This window comes from Triticum dicoccoides, chromosome 6B (genome assembly GCF_002162155.2).
Source record: "Triticum dicoccoides isolate Atlit2015 ecotype Zavitan chromosome 6B, WEW_v2.0, whole genome shotgun sequence".
NCBI lineage: Eukaryota > Viridiplantae > Streptophyta > Magnoliopsida > Poales > Poaceae > Triticum > Triticum dicoccoides.
Window position 1 is genome coordinate 648,751,263 of NC_041391.1, and position 13,270 is coordinate 648,764,532.

Genomic DNA, 13,270 nt, shown 5'->3' on the forward strand with positions numbered 1-13,270 from the left:
AAAAGACAAATGCAAGTTTTTTTTTTGAGTAGTTGTGTTACCTGTTACGGGCTGGTTTATTTCCCCTCTGGCCAGCCCATAGCCCACACAAAATGAAATCCCTAACTCATTCGATGTGCATCCAGTCCAGTGATCCCTCCAGAAAGGCCCACCCACATTCGCGCCCCACGAAACAAAACGAGCCAGCCCGTCTCCCCCAACCTCCCCAAAACCCTAGCGCCTCCTCCCCCTAAAAGCTTCGGCCGCTCCACCGCCCGCCCGCCACCGCAACCATGGCCGACGTCGACATGGAGGATCTCCCCCAGACGCCCCGCTCGGTCGCCGGCGACGACCCCGACCTCTCCCTGTTCTCCGGCGAGGCCGACCTCGCCGCGGCCATCCTCGCCCGCCTCGGCGCCTCGCCGCGGGAGGACGACCAGCACCTCTGCGCCACCACTGCCTCCTTGGCGCAGACCGTCAGGCACAGCGGCGTCCCCGCCTCCACCGTCGCCTACTTCGGGGCGGCGGCCGCCGCGCTGGGCCCGCTCGCCCGCGCGGGGCCCGCGGCCGCCGACAGCCACGTCGCGGGCGCGCTCCTCGCGTTCCTCTCCGCGGCGATCCCCGCGCTCCCGACCGCCGTGGTGCGCTCCCGCGGCCGCGAGGTCGCTGACGACGTGGCGCGCGTGCTCGAGTTCCCCTCCACGCCCGACTCCGGCGTGAGGGCGGGCGTGAGGTGCCTCGCGCGCTTGATATCCGCGGGAGACAAGTCCAGCTGGCAGGCGGTGGAGCCGCTCTACGCCGTGGTGCTACGGCTCGTCACCGATGATCGCCCCAAGGTAAACTACCATCAATTCTGAGTTGAAAATTGGTGGCTTACAGTCTTATCGGGACATCTAGTATAAGATTATGCGAATGATTTCCATGGTACTCAGTCCAAAATGCAAGTGTTCGATCAACGTGTTGAAGATTATTCATGGTTTACTTTAATGGTCTGCAGGTGAGAAATCAATCTCATTCTTGCTTGCGAGATATTCTCCTGAGTTTTCAGAGAAAAGCTATTTTGGTTCCGGCAAGCGACGGAATCGCAAGATGTTTTGAACGACTTCTGCTGCTTGCTGGAGGATCCAATGATGCAAACACTGGTTCAGCAGCAGAAGGACCCAAGGGGGCTAAGGAGGTCATACATATGTTAGATGCTCTTAAGGGCTGCCTTCCTCTCATGGCATCCAAGCCTTCCAATACCATCTTAAAGTATTTTACAGCACTGTTGGGTCTGCGTCAACCAATTGTGACAAAGAGTATATTGGAGAATCTGCATGCTGTTGGTGACAGCCCAACTGTGCAGCTTAAACCTGATATGCTATTGGATCTCATGTGTTCTCTCGGGATGTCAGTCTCCACTGAAAGAAAGTCAGGAGATGAACTCGCTTCAATTGCACGGCTTCTAAATATTGGCACTAGAAAAGTTTATAGTCAGAATAAGCACATATTTGTTGTAAAGCTCCCACTAGTGTTTACTTCACTTGGAGGTTGGTGATTTTCATAAATTTGGCATTTCTAAGTTTATTGGCATTCCTTGGTTGTTATATGTTACTTACAAATCATATTAATCTCTCTCTCTCAAATTATTTCTCAGATATATTAGCAAGTGAATTTGAAGAAGCTAGATTTTGTGCTGTGGAGACTTTCAAAGGATTAATAGATAATTGCATTGATGAAAACATGGTGTCTCAGGGGATCGACCAGATTAAGGCTAGACATCAAGGGGTGAGATCTAACCCCACAGTCATCGAGAAGATATGTGCTATCCTGGAGGGCTTGCTAGATGTACGCTGCAGTGATGTATGGGACAAATCATTTCATGTAATTTCATTGGCATTTGACACGTTAGGTAAGTATACCGCTGTTTTCACCCTTATCTTATGTGTTGGCATTGTGTTGTTAGTCTTAAGTTTCTAATGCTTTGTAACTCTCATTAGTTGGCGCTGGCAATGCTTGGCTTGAGGCTCTGTTTGCAGTACTGTATTTTTTTAAAGCGCCTATTTATTTTTGCAATGCAATGGTATTTAAAGGATCTTCTATAACATGTGACAACAAACACTTGGACAGTAAAGAAGCCCCCCCCCCCCACCCACCCACCCACACATACACTTAATTCCAACATAACATAGCAACCACAAACTCACCGTAAAATTGGCCTCTGCATTAGTTCTGTGATAATGGTGGTTGTAGATCTGGTTTTTATTTTCAGTAGCTTACCAATATTGGACCGCAATTGATCTTTCTAGTTTTTGGTGTCTCATCTAGTCATGGAGATGCAATTAATCTTTTACCATGCTTCTTGTCAGCCATTGCTATGTAATCATCTCTACTTTGATTGTTTTCTGATAAATTGGACAATATTACTTTTTTTTACTACTGCTAGTTAGTTGCTTGATATCAAGCTGTCTCAGTTCCTGAACTCATTTCTCATGGGAAACAATAGGAAAATCTTCATCTGATCTATTGCCAGAAGCACTTAAGAACCTGGCAGACATGCAGAACATGTCTGATGATGACTTTTCTTTCCGGAAGCAGGTATTTCTGTCTACCACACATGCACTTTGATCTAAAGCTGTAGCCTGTAAACTTGAATGCCCTCCATACAACTAGAATTTATTTTTGGTATATTATATGATTAGATAATCTGCTGGTTCACCTTCAAATGCTTCTATTTTGCAGCTCAATGCATGTCTTGGTTCAGCAATTTCTGCAATGGGGCCAAAGAATGTTCTTGATATTCTTCATATTCAGTCAATATCTGTTGAGAATGAATGGATTCTCCCTATTTTAGAAAGGCACATTGTTGGTGCTAGTTTACAGTTTTTCTTGAGAGATATTCTGGGCATCGTTAGAGCTGTAGAGAAGAGTATTCCCAAGGTATACCAGAAATAAAGATCTTTTTTATGCTCTAAGAATAAAAGGATCAAGCCATTCATTTTTGAACTACAGCCTGATAATGTTTCCAATATCTGCAATTGACCAGCTTTTGAAAGACGATAAGCTTTTCTCCGCCAAGAGAGCAGAGGGTTATGTGTATTCACTTTGGTCTTTGTTACCATCTTGCTGTAACTATCCATGTGATACTTCAAGCAGCTTCAGAGTTCTACAAAATGTTTTATGTGACACTCTCCAAAACCAGCCTGACTTGCGTGGCATCATTTGTTCCAGTATTCAGGTGCTTCACATCGCCTCTGTTCAAGTTTCAGTGAACTGCTATTTAATTTTAAGTGTCTTTCTGACTTGTGTTCGTTTTAGATTTTAATCAAACAAAACAAGGAAGCTTTGTCAATCACTAACAAAGAGGACATTCTTGTTGATGCTGAATTAAGCAAATCTGAAAGAAGAGCAAAGGAACGCTATACTAAAGAGTCAGCCGAGGAAAATTTGAAAGAAATACGTGCTTTCTCTTCAAAATTCTTGGAGATATTATGTTCTATATTCATGTCATCCTCAAAGGACGCTATTGGATTCTTACAGGTATACCATTGCTGTTTGCAATATAGACATTCTGTCATCTTATTGTGGGGGCTTGATCCGATTGTTGTACTCTTTGTGATTATTATGGGGCTTGATCCATGTGGGTTATGCAATTTTTCATGGAGTTGTTTGATTTTTCTTTTTAACTTGTGTCTTTAAAGTGTAAATTTCCTGTAAGATATGGTGATAGATTATCATTTGAATCTATCACTGCTAATGGTCAATTATATTTTTCGACCAAAATTGAACCAAGGCTAAACTAAGTCTCCTTATTTTGTGGAGTGCAATTCCATCATTCTATTATAAATTTCATGTTGCATTGTTTCATTGATTGACTGCATTTCATTTATATTGCTTGAAAGCCTGTAACTTACATGGCTTTGCCCTCTTCGTTGGACCTGTAGCCTGCGATAAGTGAGATAGCATCCATATCAGACAAAGATGTTGTGGGCAAGTTCTTCCTTGATGCAATAAGAAAGTTGCTGGATGCCACAAAAGCTGTTAATGCACAGCAATTGAATGACGGTTCAATGCAGATTGAAGATAATTCCAATACAAATAACATGACAAGGTTTCACGGAGTTTAATTTTTTCTCGGTTCTTATCTGTGCACCCTAGATTCCAATTGAAGTCCAGTGTTGATTTCAAATCTCGATTTGAATTTCAGGGCCCTCCTTTTAGAATTTGCAGCTTCATTAATGCCTGGATTGGATGCAAAGTCTATCAATGTGCTATTCAGTTATGTAAAACCTGCAATTAAGGTACATATATGGTTTTAATGTAACTTATGTTTGTCTTTTCCATTTAAGCAACATGCTATGTAAATTGCTTGTACCTTTTTTTTTCTGGTTTTAGGACAACGACTCAATGAATCAAAAGAGAGCATACAAGGTCCTCTCAATGTTACTTAAGGTTTGTTTTTGTTTTCAGTTAGTTAATTTTGTTAAGTATATATGTTGTGTTTGTCTTGTACAGGCCCAGGCCCATAGTCTAGAGTGAGGTATGTTGTGTTTGTCTTGTACAGGCCCAGGCCCATAGTCTAGAGTGAGGCCTAGGCCCATGTAACCTTGTATATCTCTCTCTCCTCCTCAATACAGAAAACTGTTCGGTCATTCTCTCTTCCTCACGTTCTCTAACATGGTATCAGACCAGGACCAAACCCTAGTCCCTCTTCCAGCCGCCACCCATGAAATCGCCGCCGGTGAGGTGATTCAGGCGGATCTGTCTGGTGAGGAGACATCCACATCGCTGCCCCATCCCATCTTCGTCATCAACCTGTAGGAGCTGCTCTCCAGCAGTTCCTCTGTGTGTCCTCACAGCTACTCTGTGAGAATACTTCCCCTGCTCTCCAGCAGCCATCTCCAGCAAGCTCTTGGTGCCTTCCCTGCTCTACAGCAAGCTCCAGGCGTTCCCCCTCCTATATAGCAAGATCCAGCAAGCTCCTCCTTCTATCCAGTGAGATCCAGCAAGCAGCAGCCAGCCTAGTGGGTTGCTGCTCCTGTTTGTGGCTGTCTGCTGCTCATCTCTTGTTGCTGCCTGCAGCTGCTATCAAATTGGGTGTTTCCAGCTGCTGGCCGCTCACCACTATGGCAAGAAATGATTTCGGATTTGGTTCTTTGATCATAGATATCAAGCTTGATGGTTCAAACTACAGGGAATGGGCATTTTCTGCCCGGACTGTCTTGAGGACGGCTGGTTTTGTTTCTCATCTGACAGATGATCCACCTAGTCCAAATGATGATGCAGCAAGGAAGTCTTGGCAAAAGATCGATGATCGTGTGATGGGAGTTTTAATTCTGGGTGTTGAACCCTCACTCCGAATGAGTCTTGAGCATCACACTTCAGCTAAAGAGATATGGAAGTACTTTGAGCAGCGCTACCTTCAGCCCAGCAGTGCACTTCATTTCTCCTTGTTGCAGAATTTACACAACACTCGGCAGCCAGAAGACATGTCCATAGAAGAGTACTATGGAGCTTTCACTCGCATCACTGGGCAGCTAGGTTCCATGGTTCCAAAGGGTAATTTTGGTTGTGAGTCATGTGCAGCGAAGGAAAAGTACGACCATCAGACTCTCATGTTTCAGTTTGTGATGGGTCTCAAGCCAGACTTTGAGAACATTCGCACTCAATTGCTTGGTCGTACGACTCCTCCCACCTTGACAGAGGCACTTGCTAGCTTGATCGCTGAGGAGACTCGTCTCCGTTCTCTTGGGACTACTTCTGCGCAGACTCTACACACTAGTGTTCTGGCTTTTCCTCAGCGGCCAGGTGCCTCCAAGGGCACACCTTCAGCTGTCATCTGCTCGTTCTGCAAGAAGGCAGGACACCATAGAGATGGTTGTTTCAAGCTTCATCCAGAGCTGTTAGCTGAGTTTCAGGCTAGACGGGCCCTCAATCAGCAGCGTCGTGCACCCCAGGCTCCTTATCAGCAGCAAGCGAGGGGTGCTTCTGCATCTGTTCTCTCTCAGCCTGCCGTTGCTGCAACCCAGCCTTGGGTTCTGGACTCTGGAGCTTCTTTCCATGTGACCTCTGATCGCTCTCAGCTTGTGTCTTGCCAGCCAGTTCGGGATGGTGCCTCTGTTCAGACTGCTGATGGTACACCTTGTTCTATTACTCATCAGGGTTCTCTTTGCACATCCAAGTTTTCTGTTCCTGCCATCTCCTTTGCTCCAGAGCTGTCCATGAATCTTATGTCTGTTGGCCAGCTTGTTGATATGAACTACTTTGTTGGTTTTGATGACTCATTTTGTTATGTGCAGGACCGTCAGAGCAAGAGGGTCATTGGAACTGGCCATCGCCGTAGAGGATCCATATCCCTCTACATCCTTGACACCTTACACCTTCCTTCAGCTTCCACCACATCCGCGTTCCGGATGGTTGCATCAACATCAAGATCCACTTCGTCGTTTTCTTTTGCCCAGTGGCACCATCGCTTAGGTCACTTGTGTGGTTCTCGTTTATCTACCCTTGTTCGACAAGGTGTTTTTGGTCATGTTTCCATAGATGCTGGTTTTCACTGTAAGGGTTGTAAGCTAGGGAAACAAATACAGCTTCCATACTCTTCCAGCACTACTCATTCTAGTCATCCTTTTGATTTAGTGCACTCTGATGTATGGGGTCCTTCCCCCTTTGTTTCAAAAGGTGGCCACAAACATTATGTCATATTTGTTGATGATCACTCTCGACATACTTGGGTCTATTTTATGAAGCATCGTTCTGAGTTGTTTTCTATATATAAGGCTTTTGTACATATGGTCCATACTCAGTTTTCCAGTGATGTTCGTGTTTTTCGTTCTGACTCCGGGGGGGAGTATCTATCTACTGCTTTTCGCGAGTTTCTCTCATCTGAGGGTACTCTCCCTCAGCTTTCATGCCCTGGTGCCCATGCTCAGAATGGTGTTGCTGAGCGTAAGCATCGCCATATTGTTGAGACAGCTCGTACCCTTCTGATTTCTTCCTTTGTCCCCACTCGTTTTTGGGGTGAAGCTATCTCAACTGCTGTTTATCTTATCAAACTCCAACCTTCTACTCGCCTTGAGGGCAAGTGTCCTGGTGAGGTTTTGTTTGGTTCTCCTCCCACGTATGACCACTTCCGTGTCTTTGGTTGTACTTGTTATGTTCTTTTAGCACCTCGTGAGCGTACCAAGTTGACTGCTCAGTCTGCTGAGTGTGTCTTCCTTGGATATAGTCTTGAACATAAGGGCTGCCGTTGCTATGATTCTTCTGCTCGCCGCATTCGCTTTTCTCGCGATGTCACTTTTGTTGAGGATCAACCCTTCTTCTATTCCCCTTCCACTAAACCATCATCCTCAACTTCTTTAGAGTCTACCTCGTTTCTTTCACTTCCACCTATCTTTTTAGATGAGTCCATAGCTGAACAACCTTCCTCTGTCCTAACATCAGAACCATCTCCACCACATGTTTCACCTCCTTCCTCACCAGCTCCTTTCTCTCTTCCACTAGCTCCACCTCTAGATAGTCTTCCTTTCCATTACACTCGTCGTTATTCTACTCCTCCAGCCAGTACTTTCCATTACACTCGTCGTTCTAAAGTTCCATGTGACACGCAGTCATCTATGCCTTTGTCTTCTACTCCTCCAGCCAGTACTACTGATCCTTGCACTGACGGCTCTTCTCTAGCAACGCGATACAAGAAGGACTTGTATGCAGGGGTTGTTTCTGAGCCTAGTACCTATCAGGAGGCAGTTGTGTCACCTGAGTGGCAACTGGCTATGTCTGAGGAGCTTGCAGCCTTAGAGCGTACTGGTACATGGGATTTGGTACCATTACCTCCTCGTTCAGTCCCTATCACTTGCAAATGGGGGTATAAGGTTAAAACCAAGTCAAATGGTTCTGTGGAACGCTACAAGGCTCGCCTTGTTGCAAGAGGTTTTCAGCAGTCTCATGGGAAAGATTATGATGAGACGTTTGCTCCTGTTGCTCACATGACTTCAGTTTGAACTCTAATTGCTGTGGCTGCTACTCGGTCATGGAAAATTTACCACATGGATGTGAAGAATGCCTTCCTTCATGGTGATTTACATGAGGAGGTTTATATGCAGCCACCTCCAGGTATCAAGGTTCCGTTAGGTCATGTTTGTCGTCTTCGAAAGGCTCTTTATGGGCTTAAGCAAGCCCCTCGTGCCTGGTTTGAGCGGTTCAGTTCTGTGATTCAAGCTGCCGGTGTTTCTCCTAGCGAACATGACCCTGCACTCTTCATTCATACATCTGAGCATGGCCGTACATTGCTTCTACTTTGTAGATGACATGTTGATCACTGGAGATGATGTTGGGTATATTGATTTTGTTAAGAAAAAATTGAGTGAACAATTTAAGATGTCAGATTTGGGGTCTCTCAGCTATTTTCTCGGGATTGAGGTTGAGCACACCGATGATGGTTACTATATCTCCCAGCAAAAGTACACTCAGGATTTGATTCTTCGCTCAGGTCTCACTGACACGCGCATTGCTGCTACACCTATGGAGCTTCATCTGCAGTTGCGTCCTACTGATGGCACTCCTCTTGAGGATCCCTCTCGCTACCGTCACATCGTCGGCAGTCTAGTGTACCTCACAGTGACCAGACCTGACATCGCACATGCAGTCCATATTCTCAGTCAATTTGTCTGTGCTCCCACCTCAGTTCATCATGGTCACCTATTCCGAGTCCTTAGGTATTTAAGGGGAACTACATCTCGCCGCTTGTTCTATGCTAATTCCAGTCAGCTCCAGCTTCATGCTTACTGATTCCACTTGGGCGAGTGATCCTATTGATCGTCGCTCGGTCACTGGCTATTGCATATTTCTTGGTACATCTCTCATTGCATGGAAATCAAAGAAGCAAACTGCCGTGTCTCGCTCCAGCGCCGAGGCAGAGCTTAGGGCTCTCTCTACTACTACAGCAGAGATTGTATGGCTTCGCTGGCTATTGGATGATCTTGGTGTCTTATGTCACACACCAACACCTCTTCTTTGTGACAGCACTGCTGCTATTCAGATTGCTAATGACCCAGTCAAGCATGAGTTGACCAAACACATTGGTGTGGATGCATTTTTCACTCGATCTCATTGTCAACAATCCACTGTTAAGCTACAATATGTCCCATCAGAGCTTCAAGTCGCAGATTTCTTCACCAAGGCACAAACTAGAGATCAGCATAGGTTTCACACTCTCAAACTTGGTGTATCAGATGCTCCTGACCCACCTTAAGTTTGAAGGGGGGGTGTTAAGTATATATGTTGTGTTTGTCTTGTACAGGCCCAGGCCCATAGTCTAGAGTGAGGTATGTTGTGTTTGTCTTGTACAGGCCCAGGCCCATAGTCTAGAGTGAGGCCCAGGCCCATGTAACCTTGTATATCTCTCTCTCCTCCTCAATACAGAAAACTGTTCGGTCATTCTCTCTTCCTCACGTTCTCTAACAAATTTATGTGAACAATTGCACAAAACAAGAAAAACAACTTCTGAACTTTTTCATGTATGCTGGACTATTTCAGGATGCTGAATTTATTGAGAGGAATTTAGATGTCCTGTTGGAATTGATGATTTCGTCGTTGCCATGCCAATTTCCATCGAAGCGGTACAGGCTTGAATGCTTGCATCACCTTATTGTTTACATATTGAAGGTTGGTAAACCAAAAACATCAACACAGTTTATGAACAAATGTACATCTCTATCTGGGAGAGCATTAACAAATGTGCATCACTTTCTTGTCTGCAGGATCCATCGAAGCTTAGGAAGAGGGAAATTGTTAGTTCATTTCTCACTGAAATACTTCTTGCCTTGAAGGAGGTAACTGAAATAGTGTATTATACATTGCACTTCATTATCAAATATCAATGTAGCCAGGAAGAAACTTTCTATAATGCTCAAGTAGCATGCTGCCAATTTGTCATTTTTGTTTCTTATTCCCTTTGAAACACAATACATATGGCTTCCTGTTATTACCTAAGGCTGTTCTTTTGTTTTGTTGAAACAAAAATAGATCAAAGTGAGTTTTTCTGTTCAGAGTAGAGTTCAGATATTTCTTTACTCTAGACTTTACTGCTTACATTGATACATTGATCAAGTACTCAAGTGTTGAATGGCATGTTTCTTTCGCTTAACTCTTGCTACTGAAGCAATGTTCATTTTTTCTGATAGGACAACTTCTGAATGTACTCATGTGGTACAGGAAAGTCAGATGTGAGATTAATGGTGATGCGTTTATGTTTCTTCACAGGCTAACAAGAAAACCAGAGATAGAGCTTATGATGTGCTTATTGCAATTGGCCACGCTTGTGAAGATGCTGAAAATGATGGGAGGAAGGACAGCTTGCACCAGTTCTTTGACATGGTACTTCAATGTCATTATGCATTTTGCTTTCAGTTTTTTTATGGGAATTCGACCACTTGAGCACTATGATGTTGCAATTTGGCAACCTAGCATTTTCCGGTGTGCTCAGTTGTCAACCCTTGATAATTGGGATCTTTTCTCCCTCTATACAACAAGATGTGATACATAGTTTGGTTTAACTTTGTCAGCTTTCATGTTTAGGTAGCTGGTGGTCTAGCTGGTCAAACTCCACATGCGATTAGTGCTGCTGTGACTGGGTTAGCTCGCTTGACCTATGAGTTCTCAGATCTTATTGGAGTAGCTTACAAGCTCCTCCCCTCGACTTTTCTCCTTATGCAGAGGAACAACCGAGAACTTGTCAAAGTAAAGTCATAACACACCTCCAGTTCATGAATTTAGCTAATCAATAATTTCATCTCAAGCTCCTTCAACTAACATTGATATCGTGGCCAGGCCAACTTAGGCTTTATCAAAGCATTGGTGGCTAGATCTAAAGCTGATGTGCTTCATGAGCACTTGAAGGGAGTCGTTGAGGGTTTGTTGAGCTGGCAAAGTGATAAGAAGAATTCTTTGAAAGCGAAGGTATTGTTCTATTGATTGATTGCTTGTGATGAAGCGCTGTTTATTTTTGACTAGGAATGTGCTATAAATAATTTTTTTCAATAAATGCCTACTTCTGCATGTTAGTATTTTACTCTGTCTTTGCTGTTGTCCTACTTTATGTCAGGAAAGATAAGACAAGTGTTTGGGAAATGAATGCACATTTTTGCATATCAATGAACTCTTATCCTTTTATTTGAGCTTGCTTGTAAATTTCACTCTTCTTATTATTAGGTTTTTGAGCCTGCTAATAGCTCCACTCGTTTTATTATTAGGTCAAGTCACTTGTTGACATTCTCGTGAAAAAATGTGGTTTAGATGCAGTAAAAGCTGTAATGCCCGAAGAACATATGAAATTGCTCACCAATATCAGGAAGGTAAGTTCAGTTGTGATACAAATCTGCGGAGTTCCAACAAACGCTTCACATAGAAAAGAAAATAATGACTTCTCCCTCTTATCCTGTTACTTCTACCATTTGTTTGCAATGTTTACCAGATTAATGAGCGTAAAATGAGGAAGGGCAATTCGTCTGAAGATGGGGAGGCTATGTCCATGGCCTCAGGAGCTACAAGGTATTACTGGCACGATGATGCCATAATTTAGTGCCATCTGTTTTTCTTTCTGGAAAGTCATGAGCTTTGACAAAAGCAATTTTTGTTTAATCTAATTTAAATCCAAAGTATCCACAGCTTGTGTTCAACTGATTGATCCATGTTTTGACTTCAGGCAAAGTGGATGGAATCACACACAGATGTTTTCTGATTTTGGAAGCAACGATGAAGACTCGAATGGTCCCTTTTCCAAGCAGCATACTGTAGCTTCTCGTAATGGATCAAAAGCTTCAACACGGTATGTGCCATGACATTGCCGTGCTACAGAGCTGCCTCAGAAGCTGAAACAGTTGCCGCGCTGAAAAGCTGCCTGAGAAGCTGAAACAATCGTAATTGTTTGTGTTTTCTTTTATTCACGTCCAGGTCGAACCGAAAGCGTCAAGATAAGAACTTGCAGGAAAAGTTCATTGATCACTCGACTGGTGAACCCCTAGATTTACTTGACCAGAAGACAATGCGGTTGGCTCTCAAATCGACAGGAAAAAAGAGGGCTGCACCTGATGACGACGACGACGACGAGATTGAGATGGACCCTGAAGGCCGTATGATCATTCGCGAAGAACGGGAATGGCGTAAAAAGAAACCCGTCGTCTCGCATGAGGAGGAGGCTGATGACAAGACCTCTGTCAGAAGCCAGTCGGTGAAGAGGAGGAAGGTGGCCAGCACTGGCTGGTCCTACACCGGCCATGAGTACACCAGCAAGAAGGCCGGTGGTGATCTCAAGAAGAAAGACAAGATGGAGCCGTATGCTTACTGGCCTTTGGATCGTAAGCTGCTCAACCGCAGGTCGGATCGCAAGCAGTCCGCCCGGAAGGGCATGGCCAGTGTCATGAAGATGGCGAAAAGGTTTGAGGGGAAGAGCGCTTCGGGTGCCCTCGCAGCCAAGAGGACACAAAAATACAAGCAGAAGAAGAACAAGTGAGTAGACTTGAGGAGACGAGGCTGTAGGGAATTTTTGTAACTGTACAGTGAGGGTTTAGCTAGCACTAGTTGCGCTTGTCGTGGCGTATTTATGCTGCTGCCATTTCTCTGGGTTTTTCCTGAAGGAAAATTTTGACTGCTTCTCCGGGCTTTTTCTTGACTTAAGTTTCTTGTTCGCAAGATATAATTTTCTGTATCTTAGGTTTTTTGTACTTCCAGATTCAGATTGACTGAAATGTGTTGTAATTTTGATTGATGGTGGAATGTAAAATCTTGCAATTTGCCATCCAGTGTTAGTTTGGCTAGCCTTATGCCTTTATTCTAATGCAAAACGCTTGTGTGGATAGCTGATGATGGTTCTCAAATTTGGAGGTAATAGACTAATGACAGTTGATGTAGATGCATCTTTTGTGCACATCTTTCGTGAGAGCGTAAAAATGTAGCTGGATGAGAGTGAAATAAAGGTCAGGGGCTCATCGTCCCAATTGTTACGACCTGTCCGGTTAGCTTTAGGACACAATGTTTGAATTGGACGTCTCCAATTGGAGCATGCGTTGATGACTTGTGTGTGTTAGCACGGCGGTAATTCACTCATTAGGATTCAGCGGTAAGCGGCGCTGTGCCGTGCCTGATCGATCTTTGATGTTCACACGCTGTGGGCAATATAATCGAGCAATGCTAGACATATGGAGGCTTTACAGGACTTTTACAGGCAATGCTGAGTGGGCTGTTTTAATTGGGTAATTCTAGCAAATCGACATATTGTCTCGTCGATGCAATGCCCAGACAAGTACCTAGAGAAACA

At 44.4% G+C, this 13,270-nt stretch overlaps 1 protein-coding gene across 1 annotated transcript; it reads left to right on the top strand.

Annotated features, from left to right (window-relative positions):
* The first annotated feature begins 248 nt into the window (after positions 1 to 248).
* Positions 249 to 12,755, top strand: LOC119322969 (RRP12-like protein). The gene is made up of 19 exons (XM_037596520.1): positions 249 to 815; positions 977 to 1,508; positions 1,616 to 1,870; positions 2,465 to 2,556; positions 2,701 to 2,898; positions 3,005 to 3,196; positions 3,277 to 3,498; positions 3,903 to 4,069; positions 4,166 to 4,259; positions 4,354 to 4,410; positions 9,493 to 9,621; positions 9,717 to 9,788; positions 10,219 to 10,332; positions 10,534 to 10,695; positions 10,786 to 10,914; positions 11,208 to 11,309; positions 11,429 to 11,505; positions 11,660 to 11,782; positions 11,908 to 12,755. Exons 1-19 carry the CDS (start codon positions 273 to 275, stop codon positions 12,464 to 12,466), a joined length of 3,819 nt encoding a protein of 1,272 aa, XP_037452417.1. The 5' UTR covers positions 249 to 272; the 3' UTR covers positions 12,467 to 12,755.
* The last annotated feature ends 515 nt before the right edge of the window (positions 12,756 to 13,270 follow it).

What these genes read in the sequence shown, in the direction of transcription:
- LOC119322969 (XM_037596520.1), top strand. Translation starts at nt 273, where the DNA reads ATGGCCGACGTCGACATGGAGGATCTCCCCCAGACGCCCCGCTCGGTC. An exon ending in TTATTGTTTACATATTGAAG is followed by an intron (nt 9,622 to 9,716) that starts GTTGGTAAACCA and finishes TCTTGTCTGCAG; the next exon opens with GATCCATCGAAGCTTAGGAA. An exon ending in TGCTCACCAATATCAGGAAG is followed by an intron (nt 11,310 to 11,428) that starts GTAAGTTCAGTT and finishes AATGTTTACCAG; the next exon opens with ATTAATGAGCGTAAAATGAG.